The sequence below is a fragment of the Perca fluviatilis genome, chromosome 18, assembly GCF_010015445.1.
Source record: "Perca fluviatilis chromosome 18, GENO_Pfluv_1.0, whole genome shotgun sequence".
Taxonomy (NCBI): domain Eukaryota; kingdom Metazoa; phylum Chordata; class Actinopteri; order Perciformes; family Percidae; genus Perca; species Perca fluviatilis.
Window position 1 is genome coordinate 26,591,123 of NC_053129.1, and position 22,600 is coordinate 26,613,722.

Below are 22,600 nucleotides of genomic sequence, written 5' to 3' on the forward strand. Positions count from 1 at the left end.
GCCCATGATAACATTTATAAAGGCTGCAACTAATAATTACATTTTATCATCGATAATCTGTCAATTATATCTCACATTAATCCATTCATCTTTTAGTCTGTGAAATATCAGGAAAAAAGTGAAAAAATAATGCTTGTTTTTGTTCCAGCAACAGTCCAAAACCACATAAAATTGAATTTGCAATGACATTTAAAAAAATATAAAAATAATTAAGAAAAGCTGCAAATCCTCAAATTTGAAAAGCTGGAACCAGTGAATGGTTATCATTTTAACTTGATAGATAACCTAAACAATCATAATTTATTAAAAGTGATCTCAATTTTCTGTTGATCGACTACTTAATCAACTTAAAGCTTTTCGGTTCTAATACTATTAAAGCATATTTATACATACTGTACTTGTCTGCCTGGAATCTGATCTCAGTGCTGTGTCAGAATCAATGATACTTACCATTTGCATAACAAAAACATCATCAAACCAACTGCATCATATCAGTCATAATGATCATCATTCATTAAATCATTAAAAGTAATGTGTTGTGTCTGTGTTCAGAGCTGAGGCCTCACTTCAGCCTGGCCTCAGAAAGTGACCCGGCCGAGCAGGAGGACGTCGACGACGACACCGAGCTGGAGAGAAACTCCACCCACCAGAGCCGGGCGCCTCTTGCCGCTCACGACGACACCGTGGTCACCTCCGGAGTCAGCACGCTCAGCTCCACCGTGTCACGCGAGTCCCATAATGCACAGCGCTCTGTCAGCATGGAGCTCGGCCGGATGAAGCTGGAGACCAACCGGTAGCCATGAACATCTACTGTGATTGGATATGTTCATCAGCCAGAAAGCTTGACTTTCCACAGCTTCTTGTTTAGCTTTTAATGTATTTCATTGGTCATTTTATTGATTCAATTCAAAAAGAAATCCTCCTGACATTGTTTCCTCCCTCCAACTTGTCTGGCTCCAGGCTGAGGGAGCAGCTGCTGGAGAAAGAGAGAGAGTATCAGGCCATTCTGCAACAAGTGCTGGAGGAGAGAGAGCAGGAAATCAGACTACTGAGGCTGCGATCTGAGCCCGCAGGTCTGGACTTAATCTAATTCACCTTTTTCACACTGACTGTTTGCAACACTAGCACCACTTGTGCTGCTACTACCAGTCTGCCTTTACATTTTACAACCAGCTGTGTCTCATTGAGGCGACTACACTGTCCATTCACAGCTGATCTGTAATCAATACACCAGAACTCATGTCCACAGAGTAAATAACAGTGCAGAGAAATATTCAAGTTTAAATTGCATCAGACTTTTCCCCCTCCGGCTCAAATCATACAAGTTGTGACATGAACAATGCACATGAACACACAGCTTTCTCATCGCCTACTAGAGGTGCAAATTGTGTGACTTCCAGTATGAAAACTTCTATTACACACGAGGTGCATCCTGTCTTGCTGATGTAATATTGCTGCATCTTGAAGCAATTATCTACTTGTGCATACATGACCAGCTCTTACTGGATTTGGAGCCTGATAATGAGCCAAGGTCAGTTATGTTTATTTGCTTGTTTAAAGGTTGCAATACAAATGTTTGCAGCAGCATATTTTACAGGTGAACAACTAAACTAAAGTTGAGCTGTAAATTACACTGGAAGTTAAACAGCTATAAATGATAACTATAACTAAAAGCTAAGGTCAAATGCAGTCTGACATTTATAGCTGCAATTTACTTTGATGCAATTTCTTGCTGCAAACCCACCAACATGCACATCAGTACAAATGTATTTGTGTTGAAGGGAGGAGGAGCCAAACGCAGAACACCAACTCAGGTGTAGATGATAATGAAAGGGATTTATTGTAAAGGAAAAAAAGGGGGGGGGGGGGAATTTACGAGGAGATGGTTGGCTGAGGCAGAAGACAAGGAGCATTGAGTATGGCTGTAGAGGGTGAGGTGAAGTGAGGAGGGAATGGCGTGTGTTGCAGAGATTGCTGAGGGAATAGCTGAGAGAGAGCAGGCAGGAAGATGAGGATGATCCTGAAGCACAGGGACAAATCAGGATTAGACCAAGGCAACAAAAAAAAAAAAAGAAGAAAAATGAGGAAATAATCAAGAAGACTACATTATTGAGTGGCCTGAAATGTTAAACTACCACAGTAGCTGATAGAAGGATCTGGCACATGATGAATGAAGAGCCGTAGTTGAAATACTGGAGAGGTGATGAGTTGGATGAAGGCAGCTGAGAAGACTGGACAGGTGATGTAAATAAGCTGGAATCAGGAAGAAGCCGGGAGAGTGTTGCCTCTGATTCCTCAGTCAAGTTTATAACTACAGTGTTTAGTTTAGCTGCTTAAATGTCCCACGATATGTGATGTGTGTTTGTGTGTAAATATAATATATACATTTGTATAGTTCTTTTAATACAAACGTGTAGTGCTTTAGGCAATAAAATATCTGTACATTCTTGTCACATTATGCCACATTGGAAAATAAAAGTAAATAAGTTGTCATGAACACTGTTCTGCTCATCTGACAGAGATTATATAAAATACAGCGCATATGACAAAACAATGAACAGCGGATGCAGCTGTGCCGCACGCCATATTTAATTGGCTTTAAAATGATGGCTCCGGGGCGACCTCTTGCTCAACCAGTAAGAGCGCGCGCCCCATGTAGGCTGTGTCCTTTGCAGCGGCCCGGGTTTGAATCCGACCTGCCACGTGCCTTTGGTGTGGGAGACCTGGGTTCGAATCCCATTGCGATACATCAACCAATGTGTCCCTGAGCAAGACACTTGTCCCCTAGTTGCTCCTGAGGCGTGTGACCTCTTACAAGCAATTGTAAGTCGCTTTGGATAAAAGCATCAGCTAAATGACATGTAATGTAACATAATATTTTCTGGCAGATGTCCCCACATCATCAAGTTGCCCCGAGGGACAGAGGAGTCCACCTGCAGAGAGACCGGAAGACTCAGAGATGACCAGCTGGCTGAGGCTTTACGGCGCTGACCAGGACTCCATCGATAGAGTGAGTCCCTGCTTTTACTTAAAATTAGCTGGACCTTCTCTATTTGTTAACATCACACAATGACAGCACCATGTTATACCATGTTATACAGTACCTGCTTAAATCTTTGAGATATTAGAGCTGGTATTAGTCGTTCTGTAATTTCCGTATTCCCACAATAAAGACATTTTTTATAAAGCCCTTTTTAAACCAGTGTTTCTGGGTGCTTTACAACTAGAATAAACCATGAAATAAAAGACAGAATAAAGTGTTGTAAAGTTCCAGTTCCAGAGAACCCAAGGTAATCTAAGAGCCAAGTCTTGAACTCATGCAACTGTACTGTATAGTTTGTTTCATGCATTTTGTTTCTCCAGATCCTGAAAGAGGAGTACACGTTGAACGACATCCTCCACGATGTAACAAGAGATGATCTGAAGAGTTTAAGACTGAGGTAGTGAACTTTTTTTTTTTTTTTTACTTCTGTTTCACTTCTGTTTTCTGTATTTATTCACTAAAATACATGCTGCAGCTCTCCAAATACAGGAAACACAGGAGTGAAGCTAAGACCACCATCTTTGTTGTATAATGGAGTTTGTACTGATGTATTTTCATGGTTCTTAGGTTTGCACAGGGCAACTCAGCGCTGTAGTGGCAGCTTCATTTCTCAGAAATCCTTTAACGTGATGTTAATAAACAAAACTGTAATTTCCTTGATCACAAGCTCACAGGTTCTCAAATTGTTTACATGGGGTGACAGTTTGGTTCTGGATGTAGTTCTAGAAACCTACATGCGGCTCTGCTCAGGAGGTAACGCACATCTGTAAACATGTTTATTAGCCGACTACTACACAGTAAACAGTTTTCATTTCCAAATTCAATTTCAATTTCTCACATTTGTGGCAGCATATCAGCTCGTATCATATTCATATATGAAACCAAAAAAACATTGATACAAACTCCATTACTGTATGTGTAGGTTTGATACATTTCTGCTTTTGGCGCCCCCCAGTGGTTATATAAAAAACCACATGGTGGAAGACAGCAATACACACCACAGTTATTGACAGTGCCATGTTCTCCAGGGAATCTGCAGGCCTTAAAAGTCTTAAAAAGCATTGAATACTGTTTCCTCCAAATAAAAAGGCCTTTGGGTGCTTGGTTAGCTCACCTGGTAGAGCGGGCGCCCATATGCAGAGGCTCAGTCCTCGACGCAGCGGCTTAGGGTTCGAGTCTGACCTGCGGCTATTTGCTGCATCTCTTCTCTTCTTCTCTCTCTCTACCTCCTTTCCTGTCTACAGCTGCCCTGTCTATTAAAGGCTAAATGCAAAATAAATTGATATAAACACAAATAATTCTACTCAATGTAATTTCTGTTAGGTACACACAAGCGGAGGCAAACAGTAAATGGTATAGTGTAACCTAACCTAACTCTTTTCTCTTTGTCCTGTCAGAGGCGGGATCCTGTGTAAACTATGGAAGGCCATCGCAGACTACAGGCAGAAGCCAACCTGAGGCCTTAAGTGGACAACCACTCAGAAAAGCCAGGTCCTTTGTCCCAACAACTCAGTATTCTCTCTTTTTCCTCCGTTTTTACAAGAGCAAGACTTTTAGGAGAGAAACCTGTGTTTGCCGTCGTGTGTACAGAGCAGCTTTCCACCAGCACAAGAAACTCTGACTGGTCTCCTCGGAGTATCTTGATAATTTTGAAAAAAGGATTTTGGAAAAAACAACTATGAAAGCAACAATAACTGAGAAGTGCCACAAGTTTGGTGGACATTACACAGCTTTTTGTTACAGGTGCGTTAAAAATTACAATTAGTAAGAAAATCTATTGTTAAAATCTTGAATAGGCCTATTGTCAAAACATTTTCTCCTGTCGTTACAAGATTACAAGACGTTTACAAAACTGGAGACTGGTCGTTTTCTAATACAAGCCTGAGATACAAAATTCTACATTCAAAATCATCTGAACTAATATTTTTATCTTAGCATCTTATCACTACTTTATTTAAATGTGTTTTTAATTTAATTGTTATGGTAATCTAAAGGATGTCAGTGCATGCCCTGTTTTTATTTTATTTTGTATCCATACTGAGACTTATTTAAATTGTTTTTTGTTTTTTTCACATTTCCTTTTATAATACAAATCTACATTTTTATTTTTCAGAAAAGTGTAAATATTGTGTTACAGAATAACATTTATGTACTTTACAAATACAAAGATAAACATAGTTTAATCTCTATGTGGTTTGACCGTGTCTATAATCAACACATGTGAAACATTTATTGTATAGTATTGTATTTTCTAGTGTCACAAATTATAGGATACAATATTCAGTTGGTATAATTAATATTACATGAAATCATTTGCTCTGTTTTTATTGTTGTACACTGACAGAATTGTGCTTATCCTGCTTGTGTAGACATCAATATTTTGTATGATATCTATGTGTGAAGATATGATCATTCAATCTGATGTCATGAAAAATCTGAAATGCAAGCAAATTCTTATGGAAGAGCCTTGACCTTTTTTTTTTATTTTAAAAACGAAATGGGGAACATAATCATGAGCAGTGTGTCCGTTTTGTTTCATATCTAAAATGATTCAAGATTTTTGTGTCATATTGTTAAAATAAAATGTTTCATCTTGAACTGTGAAAAAATGTGTTTGAATATTCTGTTGTCACAAATGTGATTGGATATAGTAAAGTAGATTTCTTTTATTGGAAAAATAGTTTGGTGTGATGGTTATATGAAATGGTTCCTCTACTCAGATAGAAAACTCACAGCTCTACTTGTTATAAAACAATATTGACAATTGTCAAATGCTTATACTTTTCTCCATATGCATTTTAAGTTAGATTTCCATTTTCCAGCCATAAATTATGATTTTTACTTTTCAAAAGTGAAAAATGACGTTACCTTTAGTAAATGCAAAACTTGGCTCTGCTCAACTACAGTAGGCTAGAAAATGATACCTAAAGATGTTGTGTTGTGGTATGATACGGTCATGTCAAAAAGTGAAACCGAATAAACTGATTAGCAAATAAAGTAGCATAATATAATAAACTATTTCAGAGTATCTAGCAGTAATTCCATTTTTTGTGAAACTTGCTTTTTATTTCATAACATTTCATAAGAAATATTGTAGTTTTTACATGAATAATCTCATAGAGGCAATTCAATGTGCTTTACAGAGTGATACAACTGTTAAAATGAAGTTATGATACAGATGCAGGCAGTCAACAGTGTTGTCTCAAAACACACACGCACAAACAAGCTGCCTCAAAACATTACAGGACAATTTAAAAAAAAAAAGCAAAAACAAACTGAACACAAACTATAGCTAAAGAAATAAAAATGTCTCCCATGTGTGTTGCTGCTGCTCAAACGAATATACTGTGTGCCTGTTTATAAAAGCAAACACCAGTAGAAAGTCGAGACAGGGAGGTAAATAGAGCTAACGTTACAGGTGTGTTAGCTTTCCACTTGCCATATCTATCCATCATTGTGACGTCAGTGGTTTCTGCTGAGCAGCCAAACGTTCTGGTCTCGCCTTTATGCTCAGCTCATCATATATTTTTTGCATAATTTATTTTTGATCTATGTGCTAATGCTGTTTACTTGTATCTTTGTATGTTGATTTTTTAAATTAAAAAAAAATAAAATAAAAAACGTTCTGGTCTCGCGCTCGCGGCCGTCTTCCTCCTCACCATGACAACGACAGATTTTTAGCATCGTCAGAGGACAACCCGTAATCTCCTTCACTCATGATTTAGCTAGCTAGAGACGGATATTGTTTAAAATACCGTGTTTTACGTCATTATTACAGAGCTATATTTCATGTAGGAAGGCCATCTTTGCGGGGTGGATGCGTCGGAGACCAGCCGGAGGCAGAAGAGGGAGACGCCGTTTAACTGCGTCAACAACATGGCTCTTCTTCAGCATCCCCGGCTGCTGCTGCTCGCTTGTGTTGTCCTGTTGAGCGCTGTCCAACGTATCTACACTCGGTCTTTGCCAATATCGGATCTAAAATCCAAAATATCAGGCGTGGAGGAGCTGTTGGAGGAATTCCGCAAGCAGCTCCAGCAGGACCAGACGTACAGGACAGGCGATGTGATTGACTCCTGTGTGGGCGACTTTAACGCCGTCGGGGAGCGCATCATCCGAGCCAAGGCCTCCATCGAGCAAGGGGCCACCTTCCTCCTAGCCCCGGACAGGGTGTACACCTTGAAGGACTGTCTGCACGCCTGCTGCACCCAGCCTCACTGCACCGTGGCGGTGGTCCAGCAGGACCTGAGGCAGCCCGGGGACAGTCTCAGCTGCTACCTGTTCAACTGCACCTACAGGAATAAAAATGTCTGCTCCTTTGCACCGCAACAGGGCTTCACTACATACAGCCGGACTCCCAACACAACGCAGGGACACCTCCCTGTAACATCCAGCGGTTCAGCCGGGAGGCCCGGGGTAGGGCAGCCCGATGAGGTGGATACACAAGGTGGGAGATGCTGGCTTAAATCACAGGCCTACAGCCTAACAGCAACCTACATTTTTAAAGGATTGCTCTATAGGATTTATCTTGATTTAGATTATGTTGGTCATGCAATGTGTTGACATTATTAAAATTCCTGCAGGGCCCTTGGTTACCAATTTCTATTGTTCACTCATTATGCTGGATAGTTATTACATTTGTTATGGACAACTGATAATCAATATGGTTACCCTTATAGGTAACATTTTACCCAGCGGTTCATAAATAAAAGCTGTATATTTAGCATGTATATATTGTGTAAGGCCATATTGGAAAGGCTTATGCACTATAGTATTTATATATTATATTTTATAGAGCAGAAATGAACCCCCCAATGGTAATTTATGCTCCCTTTTCCTTAAGGTTTGGGCAAAGGTTGGTACCTAAAACTTGAGTGGGTTCAAGAAAAGGTGACTGTAGTCTCAGTTTAATATCTCTAGTAAGTAAGATAATCAAATGTGATAGACTGTATACTAACTACTTATCTTTATAAAGCAGGCAGGTTGAGTTAATGATTTACCTTTCAGGTTCTAGCTGTGCAAAATTAGACCAGGCCACTGAGACCAGCAGCATGTGTTTTTTATCTCAACCATTTACCAACTGTTTTGATAATCACAAAATCACATAAGCAATTTTTCAAGTTAAAAATACAATTTATTCTCTTGTTTCAGTTTCTCCAAAGTGAGGATTTGTTTTTATATCATTTTAAAGCAAATCTATTCTAGTTTTGGATTGTTTGTCATACAAACCAATATATCTGAAGTCGCCGTTAGCTTTTAAGAAATTGTCTCTGTCATTTCCCCTTATTTTGCGGCAATCATAGACCAAACGATTAACAAGACAGGACAAGAAAGAGTAAAATTGAAATGAAGTAGGCATGTAGTACACACCCTCCATATTTTCATGTTTTTTTCCTGGTCCTGATTTTGCAGATGTGGATGAGCCTCCTCGCAGTGATGCTGGACAGGATGTGGTGATCCAGCTGCCCACAGACTGGGCTGTCCTGGATGGACGGGACAGTGTGGACGACAATGGCATAAACCACTATCAATGGACTCTCGTCAAGGGGGACACAGCCATCAATATGAAGGTCAGTGAATGCTCATAGCCAAGGCAACTTGCGGTAAAATGATTGAATGCAGTTTAGTTTGGGTGCTCAACGTGAGAATGAAAGCCTGAAAACAAGCACACAAGATCACACAGAGTGAGTTAAGAATATATACAGGAATAGCTCTATTGTTCCTTCTTCTCACAGGGCTCAGATGATGCTAACATTTTAATTTGCGGTATGAATAGTCACTAATCAGCTTCACAGACACCAGTGTCAAATTGCTTGTTTGTTATAGTTAAGTCAGCAGGGCAGCTTGCGGCCAGAGCTCCATAATACCTGCTGTACCAACAGAGATAAGAGTTTATTACGCCCAAACCTGCCCCAAGGACAGCAGAAATGTTGGAGCCTGCTCTCTGTTAACAGCTTAGAGGCAACATTTGAAACGTCTGCTACAAAGCGTCCTACTTTTTATATAAATACTCTTTACACTGTTCAGCTGTGGTCAATTGGTCACCATTTTCTGACTTCAACAGAAAATAGTTAATCCACAGCAACAGTGAATCTTTTTTGTCAATTTAAAAAACATTTTTCCAAAGCCAGTACATTTCAAAAAACAACTAATGATGCTGAAATCTGATTTTGTTGCCTAGCACTAACTTCTGCTGTCATTTTTAAGAGGATAACAACTTTGGAGAACTTAGAAAGGTCTGAGAAAAATCTCAATCTGTGCATATGTGATTCATTAAAATCGTATCTTTTTGCATCTGTTGAAGACGTCTCATCCAGGGCTGCTGAAGATCAGCGGTCTGCAGGAGGGAGTCTACTCCTTCCAAATGACTGTCACTGACACAGCGGGCCAGAAAAGCTCTGACAACGTCTCTGTCACTGTGCTGGCCCCAAAGCACCAAGCAGAAGGTGACGTGTTCACCAAAACATAGGTCTATGTTGTGTTTTTGTTCCTTTTCAAGCTCCTTTCAAGTTTACTTTTAATTCTTATGAGGTGCGATATATTGCTGGCTTTTCTTTCACATGAATGGATCCTTTACTATCTGAAAGTTTCTTGAGTTGTTTATCTCAATCATATAAAATGGCAGCACTAATGATGTAACAACATTAAAGAACATGTACAGTACTTTCACCATTTTCAATTTTTTTAAAGATGAGGCTTTGTGGTTACAGTGCAATACTGTTGCAGCACATGTGTCAAACTCAAGGCCCGCGGGCCAAATCCGGCCCCTTGCAGATTTCGATCTGGCCCGTATATCAATTTGGGTTCACAATAAATTTTGGCCCGCCTAGTTGAGCACCAAACCAAAAACACAGGAAAGTGTTTTTTAAACTGCAATTACCTCACATTCAAAGCTGAATTTGCCGACTCTGAGACTCAGAAATTCCCCTAGAAGCAGCAGAGAGTTTTCATATTCAGGCTGTGAAACTGGTTGTTAAAAAAAAAGAAAAAAAACGATCATTGTTTTGCTTGATTTGCTAAATTCTAAGGAACTCTTTTGATGACTTTTGTAGGGCTTCATGTCAACAAAAATGCGACAAAAAGCATACAAAAATGTCCGAAAAAGCAACAAATTTATAAAAAGGTGACAAATGTCTGAGAAAGCCACAAAAAAAGTCGCAACAAAAACAACAAAAATGAGGAAAAAAGCTACCAAAATGTTTAAAAAAAGTGACATGCAGTAACAAAAGCACGTCAGTGAACTCTATATATGTCTGGCCCTTGGGTGATTCTATTTTTCCAGTGTGGCCCTTAGTGAAAATGAGTTTGACACCCCTGTGTTACAGTATAGTCATGTGTGTAACTGTAACTTTCTGTGCCCACAGTGTGTACAGGCCTCTGTTCAAAGTACCAGTTCAAGTGTGATGACGGCTGCTGTATTGACATCACCTACGCCTGTGATGGGAAGCAACACTGTCCTGACCGCTCTGATGAAGACTTCTGCCCAATGTGTAAGAAACCCTTGTTCTTCAGAAATGTATGTTTTGTTTGTTTAAATGGTGAAGACATTTTATAATCTCTTATAATCTTGAAATATTAGGCTCAGTTAAAGGAATGCAAGAATTAAGGAAAACTTCATCAAAAGCATATGGATCTTCATCTTCATATGAATTTCTTTTTCTGTAATTTCTTTAGTTGACAGCAACAGGAAGTCAGTGACCCACCCTGCCGATCTGTCAAACCGTCATCTGCCTGTAGCCCAGACAGATGAGGCAGAGGATGGCTCCATGCTCCAGAAAGGGCCCAGAAAGACCATAGAGAGCATCGTAACACCTCAGGACAGGAGCCATGCCGCTCCTCCACAAAGTCCCACTCAACAGGAGGCTTCGGCCAGTCAAGGTAAGGTTGTGTTTGTGTTTGAAGAGCTTTATTCTCACTTACAGGGCATCTAGTATCTGCACAAAGCAGTGTGGTGATACAACATAGAGTGGTAGTTTCAAATAAATGGTTGGATGGGAGTCCACAAGCATTGCTTTTACTTTATCTGTATTTGGTCAAATGTTTGCATCACAATATGATCCTCCGTCGCTGTGCCATTAGTGCAGTATCCCTTTGTGATGAGGCAGAGAGTGTTTGTAGTGTGTGTCTGGACATAGAAGCAGATGGAGGCCCTGTAGGCATCCATTGAGTCATAGCACTGAGCTCAAAATGCTGGCGAAGCCACAGGGCCACTCAACATTCCCTGGGAAAGCAGTTCTTTGCCTGTGAGTGCTGGAACAAAGCCCCTCTGTCCCCTCTGCCATCTGATCCCTGAATCAGGCTGAGACTGACCAAAAGGACCCCCATTGGTATTTTACTGCAGGTATTAGGCTCTCAGGAGTCTTTTCTTCATATCACGAACGCTCAGTCCCATGTCTAAATGCTTGGCTAACTAAAACGATACCCCATTGTTTAGAAGAAAAAGATCAAGTATAATGGGTTTTAAAAAAAAATACTAAAATCTTAACTCTCAGTTGGTTGTGAATATTGTTGTTTATGGGAATGCATTGACTCTCCTCGGGCTGCAACTTAGCTTTCCCTGTCCCTTTTCCCTTTTCAATAAAGTCTTATCTCATTAATCAGTATGTTGGCTACTTGGAGGAGACGAGCTGTAAACACAACAATGACCTATGGTGAACATGTCCGTAAGCAATCGCCTATTTACACATCCAGCAGACCTAGAGCAACATTAGCTTTAATTTGGAGTTGTGTGTCTGGCCACCTGGCAAATGTAACTAGCTCAGTTTTGAACTCCACCAACTCAAATATCTGAGTCTGTAGCTGCTAAACTATGTTTCCCAGCTATTCGCTAACTGTGTCTGTCTTAAACTTATGTGGAGTCAGTGTATACTATACTATATCTGCGCACATGTCTTCCTTCAAAGTCTTTCATGTTTATTGTACATCAAAAAAACCCTGGTGCAATTGTTTTGACAAAGTAATTTACAAAAATGCAATAGTTTAACTTCGCCCACATCTTCTGTACTCCACATGAGGCACTCCTAATGTGTGTCACACAGAAGGTTGATTGTGTCTGACTCTTTCTCTCTGCTGCTGTAGATCCATGTGCTGCAGCTCCAGTTGTCGGACCCTGTAAAGGCACCTTCCCACGCTGGTACTATGACCAAAATGCAGGAGAATGCAAACACTTCCTGTATGGCGGTTGCCAGGGCAACCATAACAACTTCCTCCAGGAATCTGACTGTGTCAGTGAATGTGTACAAAAAGGTGAGAATCTGCTTCTTGCCTATTTCTTCTTTTTAATCTAATTTTATAATTGCATACATGCAACATAAAACATCTTTATTATAAACATCTTCTAGGGCCAGCTTTCAAACCAGCAACTGTGGCTCCTCCAATAACCAAACAGACTGAGATAGGTAAAGCCACAGTGTATTTTAATAAAACTAACTACTGACATACCTGTTTTCCAATCTAAATTGTATTTGAACTTTTCTTGAAGCTGGCCCTAGAGTCTCCCAGAGCCAAGCAGAGAGCGACGTCCCTGTCTCCAAACCATTTCCAGTAATAGGAGGACATCCAGGACCAGAGTCAGGTAAGACCTAACATGAACATTTTGGTTTGTTCTTTTGTATGTCTTCCAAATGTTTCCATATGGCCTCTATTTCATCCTGAAGGTGCGATTCTTCCTCTGGCTCTCGGCCTAATCATCACTGCACTGCTGCTGCTTATGATTGGCTGTCGTCTCAGACTCGTTCGACACAAGCTGAAGAAAGCTCGACCCCTCACCACGGAGGAGTCAGATTACCTCATCAACGGCATGTACCTGTAGCCAATCAGCCACGGGCAGCAAACAGAGCGCGCCGGGATCTGAGTAAGAAACATGGGTGTTGTCACCAGAGCCTGAGCCAGGACTTTTTGAATTGGCACGCTTGTTTCTTGCAGCCCAGTGTCTCTAATTTGTCCTAACTTCAGGGTGGAAACATCCCAAATCTCTTCTGTCATGAACGTTTCTGAACATCACCACACTGACCCCCTCTGACTGGTAAATCTGCTGCTGATAGATGCCGCCTTCAAAGCCATTGACACATATTCAGATGCTTGTAAATTCATATTAATGTGGTTTAAGAAAATCGGAATGAATCCACGATTAAAGAGTCGGCATTGCTAGTTCAATACTGATATACAGCTGTTAACATCCCCCCCCAGTGACTTCTGGGATACATACAGTACCAGAGACTCTTTTTTTCCCCCTTTATTAAAATGAAATATATTTCTAAAACACAGGTTACTTTGATGCCAAACATTTTTATTTCCACTTGTGATGTATTTTTCCTAATTAGTGCTGCACAAAAATATGGTGTTTCTGCCACTGGGGGGCACTAATGTGGCATGTTTGTGCTGTACATTTGATTTAAGTTAACTTGCCTGAAGAGCAGAAATGTAACACATTGGAGTGCCTGTCAAAGCTGATTAGCTATCAGCAACAAATTATTCTTAGTTTCTCAGAATCACATAAAGCCATAGCAAATTCTAACTGTCAAACTCTATTCCTGTCTAAATGTTGCATATATTTCTTTATTGAGCAAACCTATGTGGAGTATCTACTATATTTGCACACATGTATTCCCTCAAAGTGCTGTCTTTAATGTGAGAAATTAAAGTTCATTATATATCAAAAACACTGGTGAGATCTGTTGATAAAGTAATTAACAAAAATGCAACATGCAACCTTTTACCACATCTTTACTCAAGTTCTTTAGTTGTTTTATAAGTTGTTTGTTAATTTTAAAGACTGAAAGGTTTACACTACACAATTGCACCCAAATTATCTGCAGCTTTCATTCAAAACTGATCCAACATATTTTCATTTTAAATTTGACTATTTTTAGACAAAAAAGGAAAATATTTTTCCACCAGATTATGTGAAAATTGTGCATTTAGACCACCATATAGGGAAAATTGTTTACAAAATTAGATGTAAAAATCATTGAAAATCAGCAGAACATTTTATAAACAATTTTTTTGGTGGCTAGTCACATATTTCTTAGGGTTGGGGTTGTGCTTAAAGAATCTGGACTCCTGACCTCCGTAATTCTAAAATACTTGTTCCAGCCCTGCCTGCAAGACTTCATAATGAAACATATATTTAACACTAGGTTGTTGCCCGCACACAAGAGATTCAACAACAAAAGACAGAAAAAAAACATAAAGCATCTTTTTATTTTTCATGTGCCATTCCAGAAATTGTGAAAGCTAAATATCATCCGTCACCCAAAATAAAATGTGCTTTTTGATTTCAAGAAAACAGACATTCATTTGCTTTATATTGTTGGGAGTTTATTTTGGCAAATCAGTGACAACCCCATTTGGTATCAGTCACCAGAAGAGCCTGCGCAAATTGTTAATGGAACACCAGTGGCGGAAAGCAACAGATCACCAGGTGGAAAGCACAGCCCTGCACGTGCACGTGTCGGTGTTATTAGTGCTCAGCTCTCTTTGCAGTATGTTCAGTATGATCCAATGTGTTGCTTATTCTATGTGTAGAATGACATAAGAGTGCTGCGCATCGAACAGGACGTGTGGGTTACATCAGCCATTGTGTTGCCTGTGTGTGTGTGTGTGTCCTAATACTGCTGGCAAAAAGCTCATATTTTAGCAGAGAAGTCTACAGTTAGATGATCCACACACACGCTGTAGCTAGGTGAGTTATCTATAAGTGTCAGGCTTTCCTCGTTGTTGTCCGGCGTTCCTCCTACAGTCAGCTTTGATGCTGCTGAAATGTAATACTGCAAAAATGGCTGATTGCAAATCAAATGAAAACCACAAAAAAAAAAAAAAATCAAACAAACCTAAAATCCAGCAGTTAAAAATAATACATAACCAAAAAGATGCAGGCCTGAAAATAAAAAAAATGCCTTTTTTTTCACTATTTCTGTGCTGAGCATCAAGCAGTCTTTCTCCCCAGCCCTTTTTGGCTGATACGCTAGTCCCTTGTTAGACTTAAACAAAAAGAGCATGTTTTATTATGCTTATGGGCTGTTTGACCCCCATCCAAGTTTTTTCCAGGTTCAAACTTAAAGGTGGATTATGGGCTGTCTTCTCCTCTTCAAAGTTCATCCCTGTGACAGAGAGAAGTCAAATGTCAGAAAAGGCATTAAAAGAAGAGATGACATGCCAGAAACCCAACCATCCTCCTGTCATGCAAACACAAAGAGTTACCATCACATGGACAATGTTAAGATCACAGTAAAAATGCAAAACAGTTATTGTTTTTTGTCTACATCTCACAGAGTAGAAGATCAAACAGAATAGTCAGGGAGTTTGGTTTTGGAAGTGTTATTGGCATCCAAATTCAAAAAGAACTCATGCTCTTGAAAACCAAGCATATTTTGTGTTTGTGACTAGGACTTCAAATTGCATCAGTCAGGCAGGTTTTTAATCGAACCAATTGGGAACAAGGGAGTTTAAAAAAAAAAAAAAAACTAAAAAAAAAACAATGAAGGAAACGTGCAGCTAGTTGGTATGGTATGGAAGAAGCAAAAAATGTCAACCAGCAGCAAAAATGCAGCCCCTTGTGATCCATTGCCTGCTCCAAGCCACACCATTTCACCTTTGCCACTGTGAGAAGGAGAGAGAGGGAGGAGGGGGAGAAGGAAGTCACTTCCACCTGGACCACTGCTTGTCTTTGTCTGTTAAAGGCACATAAATCACCCCCATCAAGGGCTTCATTTTGGTGCTGCCGTCCTCCAACTTATCATACTGCTCCAGCATCTGGTTTCCTCCTGCCGGGCCAACGGGCAGAATCAGCCGGCCGCCAGGCTTCAACTGGTCCAGAAGCTGAGAGAGAGAGATAAGGTGGATGGATGTGAGTCAACAGCACTGTGATACAAGGGACCCGGACCAATATACATTTATGCCGTTTTTTCCCATTACATGGTACCTGCTCGACTCTACTCGGCTCGGCTCGACCGCGGTGCCCCGTCCTCCATTTTCCGTTGCCGATTTAGTACCGCCTCATGCCTGAGGCGAGCGTGGCTGGTCGTCATAGCGACGCCGCAGGAAACTGCCGTGACCTAACGCGACACACACACAGAACGTCAAAGGTGTGTTGTTTTTGACTCTCGCCATGTGGCTGTTGCCAGAAGACACATTTTGTTTCAAAAGAAGCTGGAGGCAGCAAAAAAAACAAAACACCGCTGGCTAAACTATTTAAAAATGGCGGGTTTGTTCAGGACAACCCCCCCCCCCCCGTCTGTCGCTAGCAATGATGACGCAGTGATTAGCGACGATTCTCTCCGACCAATCAGTAGTCTGCAGGTTTTCACGTCACCTTTTGGTATCGCCTCAGCTCGCTTGGAACCTGGACGGAGGTGGTACTAAAAAAAAAAAAGTACCTGTTAGCAGGTACCAGGGACTTTTTTTCATAATGGAAAACCAAAAAAGGCGAGTCGAGCAGGTACCATGTAATGGAAAAAAAAAAAACGCCATTAGAAAGACATTCCAGGATTGCTAATTTAATCCTGGTAACAATCCTGAAACACAAATGTATTACTATTTTTTTGCGTTGGTGAATTGGGATTAATGTGACCTCCATCATCAGCTCGGAAATTATTCAGATCGACTTACAGCTTGGGGGACATTGGGTGCTGCTGCGCCAACATGGATGGCATCATAAGGCGCTTCCTCAGTGTGGCCCAGTCGCCCGTCTCCCACTGAAACAAACAAACACACACACACACACACACACACACACACACACACACACACACACACACACACACACACACACACACACACACACACACACACACACACACACACACACGTTTCTCCATATTGCGCTTTTACTATTATTTCTGTCTACTCTGTATTTACATCAATTGCAGTTACTCATTAAAGCACTGCAGTGCTGGCAACTCCTCTTTCATGCTGTATCTCTCTGGTTAATCTATTGATCATGTTTTGAATTAGCTAGTTAATTATTTAGTCTAAGAAATGTCACAAATACAGACAAGTTCCCGTCACGTTACCAGAGCCCAAAGATATAAAGCGGAGTCATATGGAACAAAAAGTATTTGCGCTCAGTACGTTGCTGCTGTATCAGTAACGTGACAATATTTCCAGTATGACATCTAGTTTCTTTCACAAAGTGCATCAACACTTGTGGAGATTTCTAAAAATATACAAGTGATATCTTAAAATAGTTTATTCTGATATCAGCCAAAATCTTCTTGACATCAAATAGTTTGTCTTGTTTGAAGTCTAAGCGCAAAAAGCTTTAGTTTCAGCCCACACCTTTTCAGTCTACAGAAAAACGTTCATGTTGTGTTGTGTTTTCTTCTCTACTCTTTTGCCGGGAGGTATTGCCTTTTTATAGTTTATAGTAGTAGTTTTGTTTGCACACTTCTTTGTGTAATTACTTTCAGACCAAATTACACGTCAAAGTAAATACAGAATATTTAGCAGCATCCAGCAAATGTTTGGTACTTATACACAATTAATATCTAGAACAGTGGACAAAACTGGAATTTATTTTTCTGTTGACTGACTAAACTGAGACACAAGATCACAAGGAAAGAAAACTGAACCTGAAGTAAACAGATATGTTTGCCCACCAACACTTACAATCTGTCAAAACTGTAGCTGCAATTCTTTTTTAAATATAACAGAGCAAAGGCTGCTTGTCTGTTGACTGCCTACTTTTATTTATAGCCTAGTTGTGTCTGCACTACCACCCTCTTGCAGAGCAGGTGAAAGTAGGCACTCAATTATTTATTTAACACTGCACAACCCTGTCTGCTGATGTTATGTTTGTGTCCCCGCTAAAGAGAAGACGGCAAGCACTAAGGAGTGTTACACGGTCCCTTGTTTTGAAAGGTTCAGCTGAAAATTCTGCTATGCAGATAATTCCCAGAAAAAGACAGAAACGTAAATGGCTGTTACCTTTCATCTAGTCTCGCATTGCCAGACCTTCCTCCACAGCGCTGCGAGGAGGGTCTGGCTAGTCCACACAGCATTCCGGGATGGGAGAAAAACGCGCTCTGGCTTATTGGCATTTCTTTAAACCAATCACAATCGTCATGGGCGGCACTAAGCGCCGGACGGAGCCACGGTGCAGCTGCAAAATAGCCTCGGGAAGGAACTTGTTTTGGTGGAACATGTATACGTTCAAAAGGTTGTTTTAGTCGCGCTAAAGACAGAAAACTGAGATTGGACAGATAGTCTAGCTAGCTGTCTGGATTTACCCTGCAGAGATCTGAGGAGCAGTTAACCATAGTCCTCACAAATCCACCGGATTTTAGAACTCAATTCCTGGCGGCACCGGAGCAATCCCGGAAGTGGAACGTCGTGGATATAGACGACTTTTCATCAAAGACATCTTACCTAGTAGCTTGACTCTGCCCGATGTTATCAAACTAGGGTCGTCTTTCTTCACATTGGTTACAGACTCGTCTACAAGCTCTTTGATGTGATCAATTCCTATAACTTTCCCTTTAGCACCAACCTGCAAAGCACAAGAGGGAGCGTTTGGCGCTCGGTTCATAATAACAATATCACAACATTTAACATGTTAATTGGTTGACAAGCCAATTCATCTTTCAGTTTAAATCAAATCAGAATGCCACCAAAGAGAAATTGTATGTGTTTACCCGTCATGTGTGGCTCACCATTCGTGCGAAGCAAACCGAGAGGATCCCACTGCCGGAGCCGACGTCCAGAGCTTTGGCTCCCTCATACAGCTGGTCGTGTAGAAGCTCCAGGGCGTAGGCGTGCTGGGTGGAGGGAGGGGACATCAACAAGGAAACTGCATGACAACCCATCAGTCAGCATACATACTGCATCTTACACTGCCTGTGACGAGGTAAATCCCACGCAGTACAGCTAACTGGCCAACATCACTACTTGTCTCTTTCTGTGTCTGTTTATTACAAAATGATCAGTTTTAATTTTATTTTAATAATTTTTCAGTTTGTTGACACTTCTGCCAGAAAGATTTAACTGCAATTGTAATCCATTAAAGATTGATGATAAGGTTTGATTTGGAATAAAAAAGGTGGAGGTAATTTGTATTTCTCTGGCTGCTTCTCTTTGTTATCTACTGAATGACTGCATGGGAGCAAGCTTTACAACAACAAAAACTGTTCACAGTTGGTATTCACAGGATGCAGAAATGTCTGAGAGTCTTTTAAAGTCATACCATGTGTGGGGCACTGATGGTTGCTTGATAGCCTTTTGGTTAAAAGAGAGATTTTGTTAGTTCCACCATCGGATATCAGACTGTATTTGGATTCCAGACTGTGCTGCGATGCATGAATAATGACACGAGCGGACGTACCTATTGACTGTGGCGAGTCCATGTACGGATTACACCTAGAGAAATGGGCTCGGTCTGTGGCCAGCATGACTTCATAGACCTTGTCGGACTTAATAATGCCATTTTCTGGGGATGCAAAAGAGTCTGTGTCAATCCCTATTATGGAAACAAACAGGTACAAACACCAGGCGGGAATATATTACATAATATTGCAGCAGATGCAAATAGGAATACATAAAAGAAAAATAACATACAGGCAAGGACAGACAGAATTCAGGGATATTAGGCATTACACAGCCAATTAATATAATTACTGGTACCTTTGGGATGGGAAATATGACATTTACCGTGAGAAGTTATGAACCATCAGAATTGCTATCTATTCCTTTAACTCTTACGTATTAGACCATTGTGGGCAAATTTTCAAATCAATGAGCAGGACTTTTTTTATGGCTAAATTGAATTTGTAGATTATTTTGTGTCACTGTGATGATATTTCATTGAATTCACCAAAAACAAATATTCCTGTCTGGCGTTTTAATAATTTCTCAACAGATTTTCCAGAAAATGTATTATATCTTGACATACAATTACATATATTGTGATGGAGGCTTTTATCCATATCATCCTCCCTATGGTAATGGCACATATTAGAGAAAGAAATGAAGAGAATAAAACTATATAAATGATATATACTGTATGTATATGCAGAGAGAACAGTGGAGAATACTGGGACAAAAAGGAATTATAAACATATAGAACCTATATGCATGAAGATGAAGTTGCAAATCACAATATGCACATACATTATGAAAAACTGAGACTATCAGAGAAAATTTAGGACAAAATGAAGTCAGCAGCACTCAGGCACGAAGCTTACAGCAGCAAAGTGTTAAAGTTTATAGACGTGTGGTGGAAGAAACTAAAAAAACTTCCCAAATAGTGTCTTGAGAATAATCCCTCATAACAGGTTCCTGTAGCAGCTGGTGCCAAAGGCAGGAGAAGCCAACGACAGCCGGTGCTGCTCTCATTACCATCTCTGCTCACCGCCAGAGCTATGTGCCGCTTTAGGATACGTACAAAAAAAAAAAAAAACATACAAGCTGCCACCTGGACACCTACTACTGATTTTGGAAATTAAAATAACCCATACTTATACTTATACTGGCAGATTTCTAAGAATTCAAAATTCTTGGTGCAAGCCCCCAGGTGAAGCAAACAAACTATGTTGTTTCTAGGCTATAAACCCACTTAGTGTATATTTTGGAGACAAATTAAATTTTCCTCCAACACGAAACTGGTTGCTGAACTTTAAGAAATCATGAGGCAGTCAAGGTTTTAAAAACAAAAATGCAATTGGGTGAACTATCACTGCCTGTACTGACCAGTCCTAATCACTGGTCAGGAGGACACTAACTATTTAAAAAAGGCATGAATTAGCATGCATCCTGAGTGTGACCTGCTTAAATTCAGTTTATGCAAACTGGTTAAATTGAAGCCATTTGTGTGTCTAAATGGGTCAGTGTCCAGTGAAGTGTTCAATCAGGAGGAGCAGAAAACCAAAGTAATGAACACTTAAAGAGCAAACAGCCCCTATACAGTAGCCAATTAAAGGTTTTAACTTGAAATAAGTGTCTTATACAAATGCTACAAAAGTCAATTTGCATAATTGGCGGACATCACAATGGTATGCTAATGAATTTGAGTAAAAAGCCTTTTGGTGAAAGACTATTTGACTTTTTCAGCATTTTAATATCCTGCATGACACAGCTTTACATACTGAGGAGCTGGTTTCAACTTCCTTGAAGTCATTTTTATTTTCACCATGCATGATTGCAACATATGGTCAATTTAATAAACAGAGACATAAAATAATATCTGCCAAGAAAGATAAAACAAAGAAGAATATGCAAATTATGCTTTCATTAAAAAGCAAATGTAGAATGTCTGACCACTGCCCTCAGACCATACAGCCTTTGACAAAATGCGTCCAGCTGAACTTTCTGTTGAAATGCTGGACTGCACAGAATATAAATAGCTCTGGTAGATACTTTATATTGAAAGTGGACATGCACACTCAAGTCTGCAGATATCACGTTGAATATCATTATATGCAAGATATCATGTCAGATCAGAGCTTGTATGTTGATATAGTGGCTGTCAACCACTGAGTTTCGCTCTTAAATCACACAATGCACTGTCATCTGAATGCAGAATAAGCCATGTGGCACTGATGACATTGACCACAGTGGTCTTAGCACCCAGATAGCAGCCGTCTAGCAGGGTGGTACACGGAGCCATTGCTGTTTTTTTTTTGTCAGAGCAACTAACTGCCGCTCACACAGCATGCTGCCATTTTCAATCACTCACTAACAAAGGCGCTGTAGAAACTAGCATCACATTTCCAGCTGGCAGTGTCATTCATCATCTCATGTAAAAGTAAAGTGAATGGCACAGAGATAGATAGCAGTCAATGAATGTGGGCAGGGCACTTAGCTAGCAGCGCTGCTATCGCTAGCTAGCTACAATGTCCCCAAATGACGCACATAGAGCCAGCAGGCTAATCTAACCAACTAACACAAAACTGAAACTGAAATAATCTGTGACTAAAGGTAATGTGTGTCTTGGTTGTTAATTTTTTTTTTTTGCAGCGACGGAAGGCATGAATCTGCTCCACAGCGTAAACGTGGTTTGGGAAAGGGGTGGAGAGAGGTAACGCTAGGTCAACAACAACATATCACATAGCTTAGCAACCAGCTAGCTACCCGCTCCTCCTGTGTTAAAACACCAGGTTCCAAACTAATCCGTTTTCGGGAGACCTCTCTGCAACGGCGTCGGTGCTGCCTGCCGTACAAAACATAAGGACTTACTGCGGAGGTTGTTAACAAGCTCTGCGTGGCTGGCTCCTCCAGATTTCCAGGCCATTATTAAACACACTTTGCGGAGTAAGTAGACAGCAGCTGTCAGTGCCGCGCCTGCGCCAAATGTTTTGCCGAGAAAGCTGACAACCTCCAGAGCAGGCGGCGGTGCGGCGGATACGTCACTAGACATCCAAAGAGATTTTACTGCGGGGCGGACTCTCTAACACACACCCTGATACTGAACAGTGCCATTTTTTTTATATATTTCTTATAATATAAGCATCAGCTAAGGTTAATTGCAGAGGAAAACGGCCAGATCGCTCACTCAGTGCATAATCAGAACTGCCGCAGTAACATAGACAGTGGCCGGTAGGTGGAGTGCAACCAATGAGAGCAACACTT

The 22,600-nt window shown here is 40.5% G+C and overlaps 3 protein-coding genes across 4 annotated transcripts in view; 2 read left to right on the plus strand and 1 right to left on the minus strand.

Annotated features, from left to right (window-relative positions):
* map3k5 (mitogen-activated protein kinase kinase kinase 5) overlaps positions 1–5,652 on the plus strand; it is a 79,932-nt gene extending 74,280 nt beyond the window's left edge. Inside the window, exons 25-29 of the mRNA XM_039781353.1 lie at positions 553–793; positions 961–1,073; positions 2,889–3,010; positions 3,364–3,440; positions 4,441–5,652. Of these exons, the coding sequence (XP_039637287.1) occupies positions 553–793; positions 961–1,073; positions 2,889–3,010; positions 3,364–3,440; positions 4,441–4,501 (614 nt within the window). The 3' untranslated portion in view covers positions 4,502–5,652. The remainder of the gene's footprint in view (positions 1–552; positions 794–960; positions 1,074–2,888; positions 3,011–3,363; positions 3,441–4,440) is intronic.
* A 509-nt stretch (positions 5,653–6,161) lies between these two features.
* lrp11 (low density lipoprotein receptor-related protein 11) lies at positions 6,162–13,703 on the plus strand. The gene is made up of 9 exons (XM_039782378.1): positions 6,162–7,487; positions 8,453–8,610; positions 9,345–9,486; positions 10,405–10,530; positions 10,715–10,918; positions 12,119–12,286; positions 12,382–12,438; positions 12,522–12,614; positions 12,697–13,703. Exons 1-9 carry the CDS (start codon positions 6,920–6,922, stop codon positions 12,849–12,851), a joined length of 1,671 nt encoding a protein of 556 aa, XP_039638312.1. The 5' UTR covers positions 6,162–6,919; the 3' UTR covers positions 12,852–13,703.
* Positions 13,704–14,223: 520 nt separating this feature from the next.
* On the minus strand, positions 14,224–22,496 carry pcmt (protein-L-isoaspartate (D-aspartate) O-methyltransferase). Of its 2 annotated transcripts, none has more exons than XM_039782380.1 (8): positions 22,208–22,496; positions 19,359–19,463; positions 19,221–19,252; positions 18,691–18,795; positions 18,407–18,527; positions 16,649–16,734; positions 15,690–15,859; positions 14,224–15,141 (listed from the first exon to the last, which is right to left on the minus strand). In XM_039782380.1, exons 1-8 carry the CDS (start codon positions 22,386–22,388, stop codon positions 15,129–15,131), a joined length of 813 nt encoding a protein of 270 aa, XP_039638314.1. In that variant the 5' UTR covers positions 22,389–22,496; the 3' UTR covers positions 14,224–15,128. The 2 variants fall into 2 exon arrangements, with proteins under 2 accessions (XP_039638314.1, XP_039638315.1); XM_039782381.1 differs by having other exon boundaries at positions 15,633–15,859; positions 22,208–22,362.
* Positions 22,497–22,600: the final 104 nt, after the last annotated feature.

Coding starts and splice junctions, on each gene's coding strand:
- pcmt (XM_039782380.1), bottom strand. CDS start 22,388: ATGTCTAGTGACGTATCCGCCGCACCGCCGCCTGCTCTGGAGGTTGTC. Junction 18,796..19,220: donor CCATCAGTGCCCCACACATG/GTATGACTTTAA, acceptor CCCTCCACCCAG/CACGCCTACGCCCTGGAGCT. Junction 16,735..18,406: donor GGGCAGAGTCAAGCTACTAG/GTAAGATGTCTT, acceptor TGTTTGTTTCAG/TGGGAGACGGGCGACTGGGC.
- lrp11 (XM_039782378.1), top strand. CDS start 6,920: ATGGCTCTTCTTCAGCATCCCCGGCTGCTGCTGCTCGCTTGTGTTGTC. Junction 12,439..12,521: donor AACCAAACAGACTGAGATAG/GTAAAGCCACAG, acceptor CTTTTCTTGAAG/CTGGCCCTAGAGTCTCCCAG. Junction 12,615..12,696: donor ACATCCAGGACCAGAGTCAG/GTAAGACCTAAC, acceptor TTCATCCTGAAG/GTGCGATTCTTCCTCTGGCT.